The 12,500-nt window shown below is 37.1% G+C and overlaps 1 protein-coding gene across 1 annotated transcript in view; it reads right to left on the bottom strand.

Moving 5' to 3' along the window:
* Window positions 1-12,500, bottom strand: part of LOC150085088 (uncharacterized) — a 159,301-nt gene that overhangs the window by 38,247 nt on the left and 108,554 nt on the right. Inside the window, exons 9-10 of the mRNA XM_090376459.1 lie at window positions 8,130-8,188; window positions 2,238-2,309 (exon numbers count right to left, since the gene is read on the bottom strand). Of these exons, the coding sequence (XP_090232585.1) occupies window positions 2,238-2,309; window positions 8,130-8,188 (131 nt within the window). The remainder of the gene's footprint in view (window positions 1-2,237; window positions 2,310-8,129; window positions 8,189-12,500) is intronic.

Here is a 12,500-nt window from a genome sequence, read left to right as displayed (position 1 = left end):
GCTATGAAAGTTGTTTTTATTTTCTCTGCATTCTTTGTAATTCTCGGCGTTGCCTCATTTAGGTCTGTAGCACGTGCAATATCACATGGTCTTTCATTTCGCTCAAAGCGTTTCACAATTTCATATTTTTTCTCTATCGACAGAAGCGGACTGGCCATAAGCCTTACGGGGGAAACCACGGTGGGCCGGAGGCCGGTGTGATTTTGGCCATAAACCGTAGTATGAGGCCACTATAAATTTTCCCGGGTAAGAATTTTTGACCCAGTCCGCCTCTGTTTATCGATATTGCTTTTTTTTTTTTCTCTCTGAATCTGCAGTGTCTTAGCCAGGACGCTTCCTTTTCACACCTTTTAAGTATTTCACTTATTTTTAGGGAATAAAGCACAATTACAAAACGAGGAGGCACGCTTGATACACATAAACAAAGCTGCGCGCGTGTAGCAACTGAATAAACAACACCGTAAAGGCCGAGATACACTATTAACACCTCACATTTTACTAAAGCACATTTCTGGGGGTTACTACCATAAAACAATAAAAACAATTTCCAGTTGCGTTTCTGCTAGTGGAATCTGTTATAAACTGGTAGTAAACTTCATCTAATTGCATTTGCGATTATATCGATAGCTGGAATTGTGTTGGTTTTTACGTTATTATGGTGAAATGTGTTTCCCCTTCACTGATATAAAACACATAAATACATTTTCAGAATCTTCTTCGTTCCTATTGTGTTGCATTCAGTTGGGGTGATTCCGCATTCGACTGCCATTTCTTGTAAACACAAAGGCGAATCGTGTATAAGCGAATTCGGTTCGTGTTATATAAGATAACATTCCCCTATTTATAAATCATGTATGATCGAATTCGTGTAATGCAAACACGTGTTATACGAGGACCGACTGTACTTGATTTGCTTATCAGTAGTGATTCTTCATGCATTAAGAATCTGCAGATAAACGAACCACTAGGTGGCAGTGATCACAGTGTGCTGAAATGGAATTTACTCAAAGAGGTAACTACCATCAGGGGTAAAGGGAAGGGTTATTGCTTTCGTAAAGGTGACTACGATGGTCTGAGACAGTATTTAAATTCTATACAGTGGGACCAACTGATGATTCTACCAACAGCAAATTCAAAATGGGAAGCATTCAAAGAACTTATCTTAGAAGCTACTAGGCTTTACATACCAACTAAGAAATATTGTTCAAGGTTTTGGCCTAAATGGATGTCAGATGAACTAATGAGACACATGGCAGAGAAGAAAAATGCAGGGGATACATATAAATTAACATGTGACACAGAAGCCTATGATAGATATAAGCTGGTCTGTAACCAAGTCACAAAGGAGGTTAGGCAGGCAAAGGCAGATTATGAGAAATCTTTGGCAAAGGATGCAAAGAAAAACAGCAAAGAGTTCTTTACTTATGTAAACTCTAGAAGGAAGGGGATGAATCAGATTGGTCCACTTGATATCAATGGTTCAACTGTTGATGATCCTGCTCAGGTAGCTAACAAACAGGTTTAATGTCCAAGTTCACAAACACTACGAAGGCTGGCAGGGTTGTTAATGACAGTACGCTACTGCAACAGGATCTAGAAAAGTTGGGCAGATGGTGTGAGAGGTGGCAAATGAAGTTTAATGACAAATGCAAAGTACTACATACAAGTAGCAGTAATCCCCAGAGTAAAGTACCAACCATGCGGTACTACACCCAGGGTAGTGGAAAATGAAAAAGACCTGGGGCTAATCGTGCTGTCAGATATGAGGTTTTCTGAACAGTGAGTAAAGCCTTCAGTCTTCCGTTTGAGACTGACTAAATTTATCACTGTGTTCAAATTTCTTTAGAAGTTCCTTCCCTCACTAACAAGAATAAATTATTCCAGTCTGGTACAGAACAAAAACAGTGCCATTCAAGGCAATTTTCAAGAGGTGAATTTAGGCTTGTGATGTTCAGCTTCTACTAAAGATGCTGGTTTTGAAACAATTTGTTCTTTTGGGGGGCGGGGGAGAAGAAGCACATCTAAAAGGTTTTCTATCAATAAAACTTGAATAATTACAATTGCTTACAAATGTGATTAAAAGGTGACCTAAAGTTATGATTTTTTAATTTCAAAGTGACAAAAAAAAAAGGTCAACTCCGATTACATTTGGATAATGCAATTTAACTTTATAATGAATAAAATCTAGTATTAATAAATTTCTCTTAAGACAGAATTTTATTTAGAAAAATACTAACCTTGCAACCTGCATATTGTGCAAGCAGCTATGTTTAGTCCATACTGGTATGTCCTTATATTTTCCTTTGTAACTGAAAACAAAGAGCTATATCTCGTTATGAATATACATTTAAAACTAAGATCCATGCTATATATCTTAGTTTAGTTGTTACATAGACACTATGATCAATTTAAAAAGGTAAGTAAAAAAAATTCATCATATAAAAAACTCATGATTCTGTTATCTAGTATTATTCCAGTCTCTATAAAATTTATGTATATAAATACAACCTGCAGTTCTCAATATAGATCAACAATTTAAATACCAGTATTCTCCCTGCATGAGATAATGGCAGTTCACACATGACTTTTCTTTCAGTGTCAGTTTAGATTTCACATCCAACAGTATTTCCAATCACTGAATTGGCTATGCAACATCTTACAATGTAAGTAAAGTAAATTACTTCCTGAATTCCAAGCAATAAAGAGGGCTTCATCCCACCACACCAGTTCTGCTTACCAAAAGTGGCCCAATGGGCACTCACATCCTTTCGTCCGGGCTTCGAGTCAAGCAAGCCGGACTTCTCACCCTTTTAAAGTTTGAGAATAGGTTGAGATCGTTTCGTCCCCAAGGCCTCTAATCATTCGCTTCACCGGATGAGCCTGATTCCCTCGAGTGCCAGCTATCCTGAGGGAAACTTCGGAGGGAACCAGCTACTAGATGGTTCAAATTAGTCTTTCACCCCTATACCCGGGTATAATAATACATGAGAGTCCAAGTGTAATACATGAGACCACTGGTAAGCAACTTGTATAATAAAATTCACATGCTGCCACAAAAAATGCCCTGCTTATTCATAACTGCCTTAACCTTTTTAGGAGAGTTCTCCGAAGTGAGGTTCTTCATGAAATTTTGAAACTTCATAAGAAAAAGAAAACTTTGTACAAAATTCTTTTAAATATTAATTTGAATTAATATTTAAAAGCATTTTGTACAAAGTTAATATAATTAATTAATTATTTAATGTAAATATTAGTTAATTAATGTTTTTATTTTAAACTGGCTGCTCAATATTAGAGTGAGAATACTGTTAGAAATCAAATCATATTTAAATAAGGGAAAAATTGAAAAAAAAAAATCATAAATTTTTTAAATTCGAAAAAGTTGTAAAAAATTTGTAAAAAAGTGATCACTACTCTGTAATACTATTTCCTACATCTATTTATGTATTGCATTTTTCAATTTCATTAAATTTTCAATTTGTAAGCCAAAATCAGAAAAATGCAATCTGCTCCTCCTCCAATTTCTAAAGCTATTTTCTGTTGCCATCTATTATAAACTATTTACAATTACTTGGAAATGCAGCAAGAGATGGCTGCGCTTACAGGAATATTTTAATACAATTCATATATTAATGGACAAATATTATTTGAAACAGCCTTGAAAAACTTGTATATGCATACAAACTCCTCAGGAAATACATATTAGAATTAGCATATGATGCAAGAAAGCAAGCTCATGCAGCATCAGCCCAAAAAAAAAAAAAAAAAAAAAACTTCCCATTTCACCCCTCCATTCGTACCAAATACCTGTCCAGCTCAGCCTTAACTTTATTTAGGCTATCAACTTCCACAAGAAAAGATGGAAGTCTGTTCCACCATAATCAAAGACATCAAAAGAACACAACCAAAAAGCTATCAATCAAATAGTTACATAAACATAAGTATTGAGAGAGTATTATAGGCTGGGACCGTGATAAATATAATGACTGCAAAAACAGATACAGTGGGCAAGTACATCTGAATGAGATATCAGGGGTGGAGGGAGAGGGGATTTACTTTTTGAAATATATACTACAACTTGGGGAAGGTCACTCTCAATGTGCCCATACATGAATTCTCTGTGATTCTTCACTCACTTCTTGAAGAAGTGAACACAAATGTAAAATTTTAAGATGTCACATACTGTATAATAATACTATATGCAAAACACTATAAAATTTTTGCCTGTATGGTTCCAGCAGTCTTTTCAAATTGGACAAGACATTCAAAAGTCAAAGTCCAATTCAGATTTCAAATTTCATTACAGATGTACTTTGAATGACCCGTACAAAAATGCATATAGAACCTTATATTGCTGCTCAGGAAACAGTAGTGAGTAAGTACTCTGAATTTGAAATAATCTGATATTGAATTATCAAAAATATACCATATATACCGTAATAATTCTAACATAGTTGGTTCAAATTTTAATAAAATTAAACTTCTGATACAATTCAATACAAAACCCTTTTTTTATAATATGGAAATTTGTACCATCAGTAGGAAGCTGTTCCAGTGGATGCTTAACTGGCAAGAGACAAAATAGTTATAAACAGTCATTGCTCTGAATGGACTAGGGCTAGGAATGATTTAATACTTGGTCCTTTTTGTTTCTGATAACCATTAACAAAACTGATAAGACAAAACAAGTCCTGCCAATGATACAAAGGATGGAAGGGCAGGTAACAACAGTAACTAGGTTATGCTGTTTTGAACGATATAGAAAATTCATATGGTTAAAAAAAAGGGGGGGGACAGTTAAGATACAATGCTGATAAATAGAAGGTTCTGTATTTGGGTAACAGTAACCAAAAATTAATGGCCAGTCCTATATCCCTTCCAATTAATTAGGAGGGGGAGGGTGGTAAAAAGTTTTAGGGATAAGTATACAATCTGACGTGAGATTCTCCCAGCATTGCAGACAGGTTACCAAGGATGGATTTCTATCTGTAATGCATGAAGGTGTTCCAGTAAGGACAATGAAGTGATTAATCCTTTATACAGGGTGAGTCAAAAGTCATACACCATGGAGTAAATCAATTTTATTATAACAGATATTCAAAATGACCACTTCTAACTCGCAAAGACTTTTGAATTCTTTGTGTGAATGACGCCTTGACACGTATCAATATCTTCTTTTGTAATTTGACATCATTCCAATTATATTGCTTCCTTAAATTCATAAATGTTTCTTGGGCAGTTCTGGTATACAGCAGACTTTAAATGATTCCCCAAAGTAAAAAAATTGAGGAGTGCAAGGTCTGGTGACCTGGGTAGCCATTCAACTAGGCCTTGTCATCCTATCTACCAGTTGGGGAACTGTTCATTGAAGTAGTTTTGCATAACCAATGAATAATGCAGTGGTGCTCTGTCTTGTAGGAAGAACACATTGATCCTTCAGTGTAAAGGAAGATCATCCAGAAAATCCATCAAGTAATGTTGTTGCCAAAGGAATAAGGGCCAATTATTTTACCATCCAATATTACAGTATAGGGATCATTTTGCAAGTTAGTTTCTTCCATCCAATTAGATTATTATCTGACTAGCAACAAAAATTGTCTGCTGATGTTACCACTTATATAAAATACTGCCTCATCACTGCAGAAGATGGAGACAGCACAGATCATTTTCACAAAATGATCTGTGCTGTTGCCATGCAAATCCTGAATGAGTTACACTTTATACAGGTGAAAAGGTGAAAATGATATTATTGAAGAATGTGCACTACAAAACTTTAGCTAACCCCTGTTTCTTGACTTAACTTCCTTGTTTATTTTTGGACTGTTTGCAAGCTGCACCAAAACCATTACTGATGTTTCTTCATCAGTTGCACTTTTTGGTCTCCCACTTCAAGGATGATCAGCAACACTTCCGGTTTCTTTAAAACGGTTTATTAGTCATCCAACTTTGATTGATCAATTGGAGACCAGTGTGAATTCTGCCCGTTAAATTCTTTGGCAACTGAGGTGTGTAGCACTTGATACCCCATACATAAACACTAAGCTCATTCTGTCATACTTACATAATTATAAAAAGAAAAAATAATAATAATTTGTATTATTTATAATGGTGTGCAATTTTTGAATCACTTTGTACATTACACTGAAAAGATAGAGACAGCCTACTCGTCTCTATCTTTAATAAAAGAAATAAAAGCTTGGCTGTGTGAATGCAATCGATCAAGAGTTGCTACATGAGTATGTGTACAGCTGGAAAGTAGAATGACATGTGACAAGCATGGGAAGAAGACACAATATCATGGACTTTCAACAAGGCATTATTCTTGATGAAAGATGGGTGATGTCCTCTAAGACAGAGCATTTAATGGGTTGCTCCTCATCTATCATTATGTGAGTGTACCAGGAGGGACAGATAAGATGCAAAACAACCAGCTTACAAAAAATCTGTAGTGCGAAGCTGATGATGGATGAATTGGGTGAAAGATGACTGCAGCAGCTTGTCTACAGGAAGGTCCGTGTACAATGTACGACAGTTGAGAGCACTCAAAAATGACTATTTCAACTTCTCTCCATTGAATGGGGTATCAGAACTAATGGCTAGCCCTACTATTTGCATGTCACAGTCGTCTACATCTCATCTGGCGCTCCAAACACTACAGTTGGAGAATAGCTGAATGGAAGGTGTGGCAAATCACAACATATTTCCTTTTGTAGCATGCCAACAGAAGAGTGTGTGTGCCAACAAGAGGCAACAAACCCCACATACAAGGCATGGACAGAAGGCAGGTAACAGCATTCTGGTCTGGGGAATGTTTTGCTGAGATACCATATGTGCTCTGATACATGAACAAAAAAGTTATTTGACGATGGAGATGTGTTGCAATATTGCATATGCACACAAAATGCTGATGTTACTGCTGTTCTAATTACTGACAGCAGACAGCACAATAATGCATTGTGTCACTAGGCTAGGTGTGCATAGCAATGGTTTGCTGAACACTAAACACTTCATTCTTCTCCAGTGGCCTTCAATTTCACTGACTCAAATTTCCATGGGATGAGATCGAACAGGCTGTTAGACATATAGATACACCACTCTCCAATGTAGAACAATTATGGAATGTTTATAAGGTGACTGTAGCTGAGTGGTCAGTTGTGAGAATACATAAGTACACGGGCTTTGAGTGACTGTGGTTCGAGCCTGTGTGATTATTAAACACCGTATTTAATAATACGGTGACGTTTCTTGTATCCTCTCTCTCCTGTGAACTCCTCTGACTGTGTGGTCATCCCAGTGTATAAACACAACATTCATTTTCTTTATATAGATATCATGGCAAGCCATAAATCAGATATTTTCATGCACCTCATAACATTCATGCCATGACATCTGCAAGCCATTCTGCAACCTATGGAGGCTTGATGCTATATGCAACCCGTGGAGGACTGACTCTATATGCAACCTATGAAGGCCTGACCACTTATTTCAATGTAAAAGCATATTGGACCACTTATTTCAATGTGAAAGCACATTGAAATAAGTGGTCCAACGTGCTTTCAGTGTATAACACATGGTTAGTCCACATCTCCAATACTGAATGTAGATGTGGAAACTACATTTCAGGAAGGATGTGGTCCTCTGGGAAAGAATACAACAAAGAGCAACAAGGCTACCTATCAAACTAAAAGAGACATTTCACAAGGGGAGATTTGAGTTTTAAGTTGCAAAATCATCTATTTGGGAATCTGAGATTTTTCAGGCTTTAAAGGGTTGAGCTAATGATAAAAACTAGGCTCCTTTTCACTTTCTCAGGTAGCACAAACTAGAGATAAACATTAAAGGTATGAAAGGTTATTTGCAAACAAGATAAAGAAATATATATATATATATATATATATGCATCTTTAATCAAAAAATAATTAGATATTTGAATAAACTGAATATATATCTTACAAGATCAATCAATGATTGATCAACCAAGGTCAATCATTATAAATATACAGCTTCTAATGAAATATAATACTCCTGAAACTGGAGACAAGCATTCTTATGCTTATGCATTATGTTAATAATATTTTTTATTTAAACAGCATAGAATTTATTAAACACAATATAGTAAATAAACTTACCTCCACCCTTTTATACAATTTGACATCTCTGGTGCTTCAAAAGGTGCTGCTTTTAAAACCTGAAAAAATAAAACATTTAATTTTCTTTTTTATTTCTCACACACACACACACACACACACACACACACACACACACACACACACACACACACACACACACACACACACACACACACACACACACACAATATATATATATATATAATTAAAATAAAATGTGTTAAAATCCACTATATGAAAAAATCAGTACCGGCTAACTCTAAAATATAATAATGAATATCAATACCAGACAGGAAATTTCCATAAAACATGTAGCTATGTATTACAGCTAACAGAGAATAATTACAATTAAAGTAAAACTTCATTCAAAGTTCAAGGGACCAGAATATGCCTATTTCCATTTAAATGAATTCCATACAAGATAAAAACATCAGTATTAAGGAGAAATTTTGAATACCTATGATAACATCATAGGTATTTCAAATACCTATGATGGACAGGTATTTGAAATACCTGTCCATCATACTCTTCACAATCTGGTCTACAGACCAGATTGTGAAGAGTATGATGAGAGTCTTTACATGCAGATGGAACTGGCAAGCAAATGCGAAAGTGATATTACGGGTGACTTCATTCTGCCCTAGACTGATTGAAATAAGTGGAAGGGAAACTCACCATGAGAAAAAATATTTCTATATAAACTATATGGTTATTATTTGTACCTGCATGTCAGAGGTAATACCAGGGGTGAGAACCCCTAGTATTATTATTTTATTGTTATTTGCAGGGCTTAAAATACAGGAACCACTGGCAGGTAGTGATCACGCAATCATCAGTTGGAAGATGAAAAGAGATGTTGCAGCAGTTTATAGTAAAGAAAGGATGGGTTTTAGCATTAGTAGAGGCATATGATGCAAGTAAGCAAGCTTATGCAGCATCAGTCAAAAAAAAAACCACTTTCATTTCACCCCTCCGTTCGTTTGAAATACCTGTCCAGCTGAGCCTTAAATTTATTTAGGCTATCAAAACTTGCAAAATTTCTGATATCTGTCCTACACATCTGTCTTTCTTCAATCTGAATTTATGCCCTCTCAGGTGATTATTCTGAGCAAGAGGAAGAATCCAATCGGCATTGAGCATACTCCAACCATTCAAGGCTTTATACATCTCTATCAGATCACCTCGCAGATGCCTAGTCGCCAGACACTGAAATTTGCAAAACTTAAGCCTTTCTTCGTAAGAGCAACCCTTTGTTCCATTCACTAATCTTGTTGCCTTTCTCTGTACTTGTTCCAGCAGCTCCACATCCTTCTTGAAATGAGGCCTCCAGACTTGTATACAGTACTCAAGGTGTGGCCTGATCATTGCCTTATACAAGGGAATAATCACCTCCTTATCCCTGATAAAAAAATTCCTGTATATCATTGACAAGACACCATGAGCTACTCTTGCAGCCCATCTGCACTGCTCAAAGAACTTCATATCAGCCTGCACAATTATCCCCAGGTCCTTTTCATTCTCTACCACTATCAGTGTAGTACCAGAGAGTTGATACGTTGCTCTGGGGTTGCTGTTTCCCATATGTAGAACTTTACATTTGTCAATGTTAAACTTCATTTGCCAACTCTCAGCCCATCTGCTCAACCTTTCCAGATCCTGTTGCAGCAGCATAGGGTCAGTAGCGTCCTTAACAACCGTGCCAACCTTTGTATCATCTGCAAACTTGGACATTAAGCTTGATATACCATCATCAATATCATTTATAAATACAGAAAACAATAATGGACCAAAACGCTGAACCCTCCACTCATAACATTAGTCCAGGATGAGCAGTGTCCATTGATTAACACTCTGTCTTCTCCCTTCAACTATCCCTTTATCCATAGCAGCAATTTGCCTCCAATGCCACACTGCTCCAATTTGTGCAGCAGTCTTCCATGTGCAACAGTATCAAAAGAATTTCTAAGATCCAAATATATGATATCAAAGTTATTCCCTGCATCCAGTTCTTTTGTGATTGCATCATAGTATCCAATCTAATTGGTCAGGCAAGACTTTTCCTTAACAAAACCATGCTGTGTCCGAGCTATATTTGAAGTCTTGTCTAGATGATCCACAGTGTTTCTTTAACCAGTGCCTCCATTAATTTTCCTAGAACAGAAGTTCAACTCCAAGTCTATAATTACTTGTGTCAGCCTTTAATCCTCCTTTATTTATTTTATTTTATCTTTTTTGGTAGTTGTTGGCGCATTGGCTTCTTTGGCCATAATGCACTTCCCAAGGTTTTTGCAGTACTTTGATCCAAGCCCGAGGTGGGATTCGAACCCGCAACCTTTGGGTTGCCAGGCAGGCACTTTACCCACCCGGCTAGCCCGGTCGGCAACTCCTTTGTGAATTGGGGTCACATTTGCACATCTCCAGTCTATGGGTACCTCCCCTGAGTCCAAATAAGCTCTCGTAATTATGGCTAAGGGTTTGCTTACTTCCTTTGCTACCTCCTTTAATATAACTGGATAGATCCCATCCACCCCAGGTGCCTTTTTTATGTTTATCTTCAACAATTTCTCCTCCACTTTCCTCTCAGTTATTACAAAATCATTTAGCTCACTGCCAGAGTTTACTCTTCACCTCTGGCATTCCCCTTCCTGAATAACTCCTCATGTGTGAATGTAGATGCAAAACACTCGTTTAGTTTGTTAGCCACCTGAGCAGGATCCTCAATTGTTGAACCATCAATATCCAATGGACCAATCTGATTCATCCCTTTCCTTCTAGAGTTTACATAGGTAAAGAACTCTTTTCTGTTTTTCTTTGCATCCTTTTCCAAGGATTTCTCATAATCTGTCTTTGCCTGCCTAATCTCCTTTGTGACTTGGTTACAGACCAGCTTATACCTATCATAGGTTTCCATGTCACCAATTAATTTATATGTAGACCATGCATTTTCTTCTCTGCCATATGTCTCATTAGTTCATCTGACATCCATTTAGGCCTAAACCTTGAATTTCCTAGTTGGTATGTAAAGCCTAGTAGCTTCCAAGATAAGTTCTTTGAAAGCTTCCCATTTTGAATTTGCTGTTTTTTGCTGAATTTGATGTGAATTTGTAACATCATCAGTTGGTCCCACTATATAGAATTTAAATACTGTCACAGACCATCGTAGTCGCCTTTACGAAAGCAAAAACCCTTCCCTTTACGCCTGGTGGTAGTTACCTCTTTGAGTAAATCCCACTTCAGCACACTGTGATCACTGCCACCTAGTGCTTCCTTTATCTGCAAATTCTTAATGCATGAAGAATCACTACTGATAATCAGATCAAGAGTATTACTCCCTCTAATTGCCTCCAGAACATGCTGATGTAGAAAACAATCATCCAATAAATCCATAAAAGCCTTGCTAGTGTGTGAGTGACCAACCCACAAATTCCAGTCAATATCTGGGAAATTAAAATCCCCCATTATAAGACTCTCTGATTTACTGGCCCACTCTATTTCCCTGTACAATATATTATTATACTCATCAGAGTCATTAGGCCTATAGCACACTCCTACTCTCAATTTTGATTTCCCTATGCTTATGTCACACCAAACTGACTCGACACTGCACTGTCCAGCGATGTCCACTGGCTTCACTTCCTTGGATTTTATGTATTTCTTAACTAATAGCATAACCCCTCCTCCCTTCATATCCAGTCTATCCTTTCTGTAGACGTTGTACTCCCCAAATTCCAGTTCTGCATTCCTTATATCTGTGTGACACCACGTCTCTGATATCCCAACAATATCTGCCTTTGATGTTTTGAGCAATACCTCAAATTCATCAAATTTATTTACCAAACTCCTAGCATTGGTGTACACGCAAGTATACATGTTCCTATTCTTAGCTACCCTAACATAACCCATGTGTTTACTTGTACTGCAATGACTCCCAGCAATCTCTGAAATATCATGCATCTTGTTTTCCAGGCTGCTGCTCATTCCAATAGAAGCAGTGCAAGAATCACTTTCACCTCTGCCAGTGGCTACTGTTAATCTATTAGTCCTTGTATCCCCCCAAGCTAGCAGTTTTCCGACCAACCTAACACTGCCTCGATAGCATCAGCAAATATTCTTGCACCCTTTCTATTTAAGTAGAAGCAGTCTCTCCTGTTAACAAGTACAGTCCAGGCTGAAAAAAATTCTACCCCTTGAGCCTTGCACAATCTTTCCAGGGCCGAATTGATAGACAAGGCTCTCATCATATACTCCCTCCTATCGTGTCTGGGCAGAATTGCAGACACTTTCAAATTCAACCCTAATTCACGGCTTTTTTTCAACAGTGACCTGTACATGTTAAGTAATTCTGCCGGTCTCCTACTCTTTTATTTTCAG

Source organism: Mastigoproctus giganteus, chromosome 6, assembly GCF_048544385.1.
Source record: "Mastigoproctus giganteus isolate SK-2022 chromosome 6, ASM4854438v1, whole genome shotgun sequence".
Taxonomy (NCBI): Eukaryota; Metazoa; Arthropoda; class Arachnida; order Uropygi; family Thelyphonidae; genus Mastigoproctus; species Mastigoproctus giganteus.
Note: the sequence above shows the minus strand (reverse complement) of the source record. Positions and strands in the feature narration are given on the sequence as shown.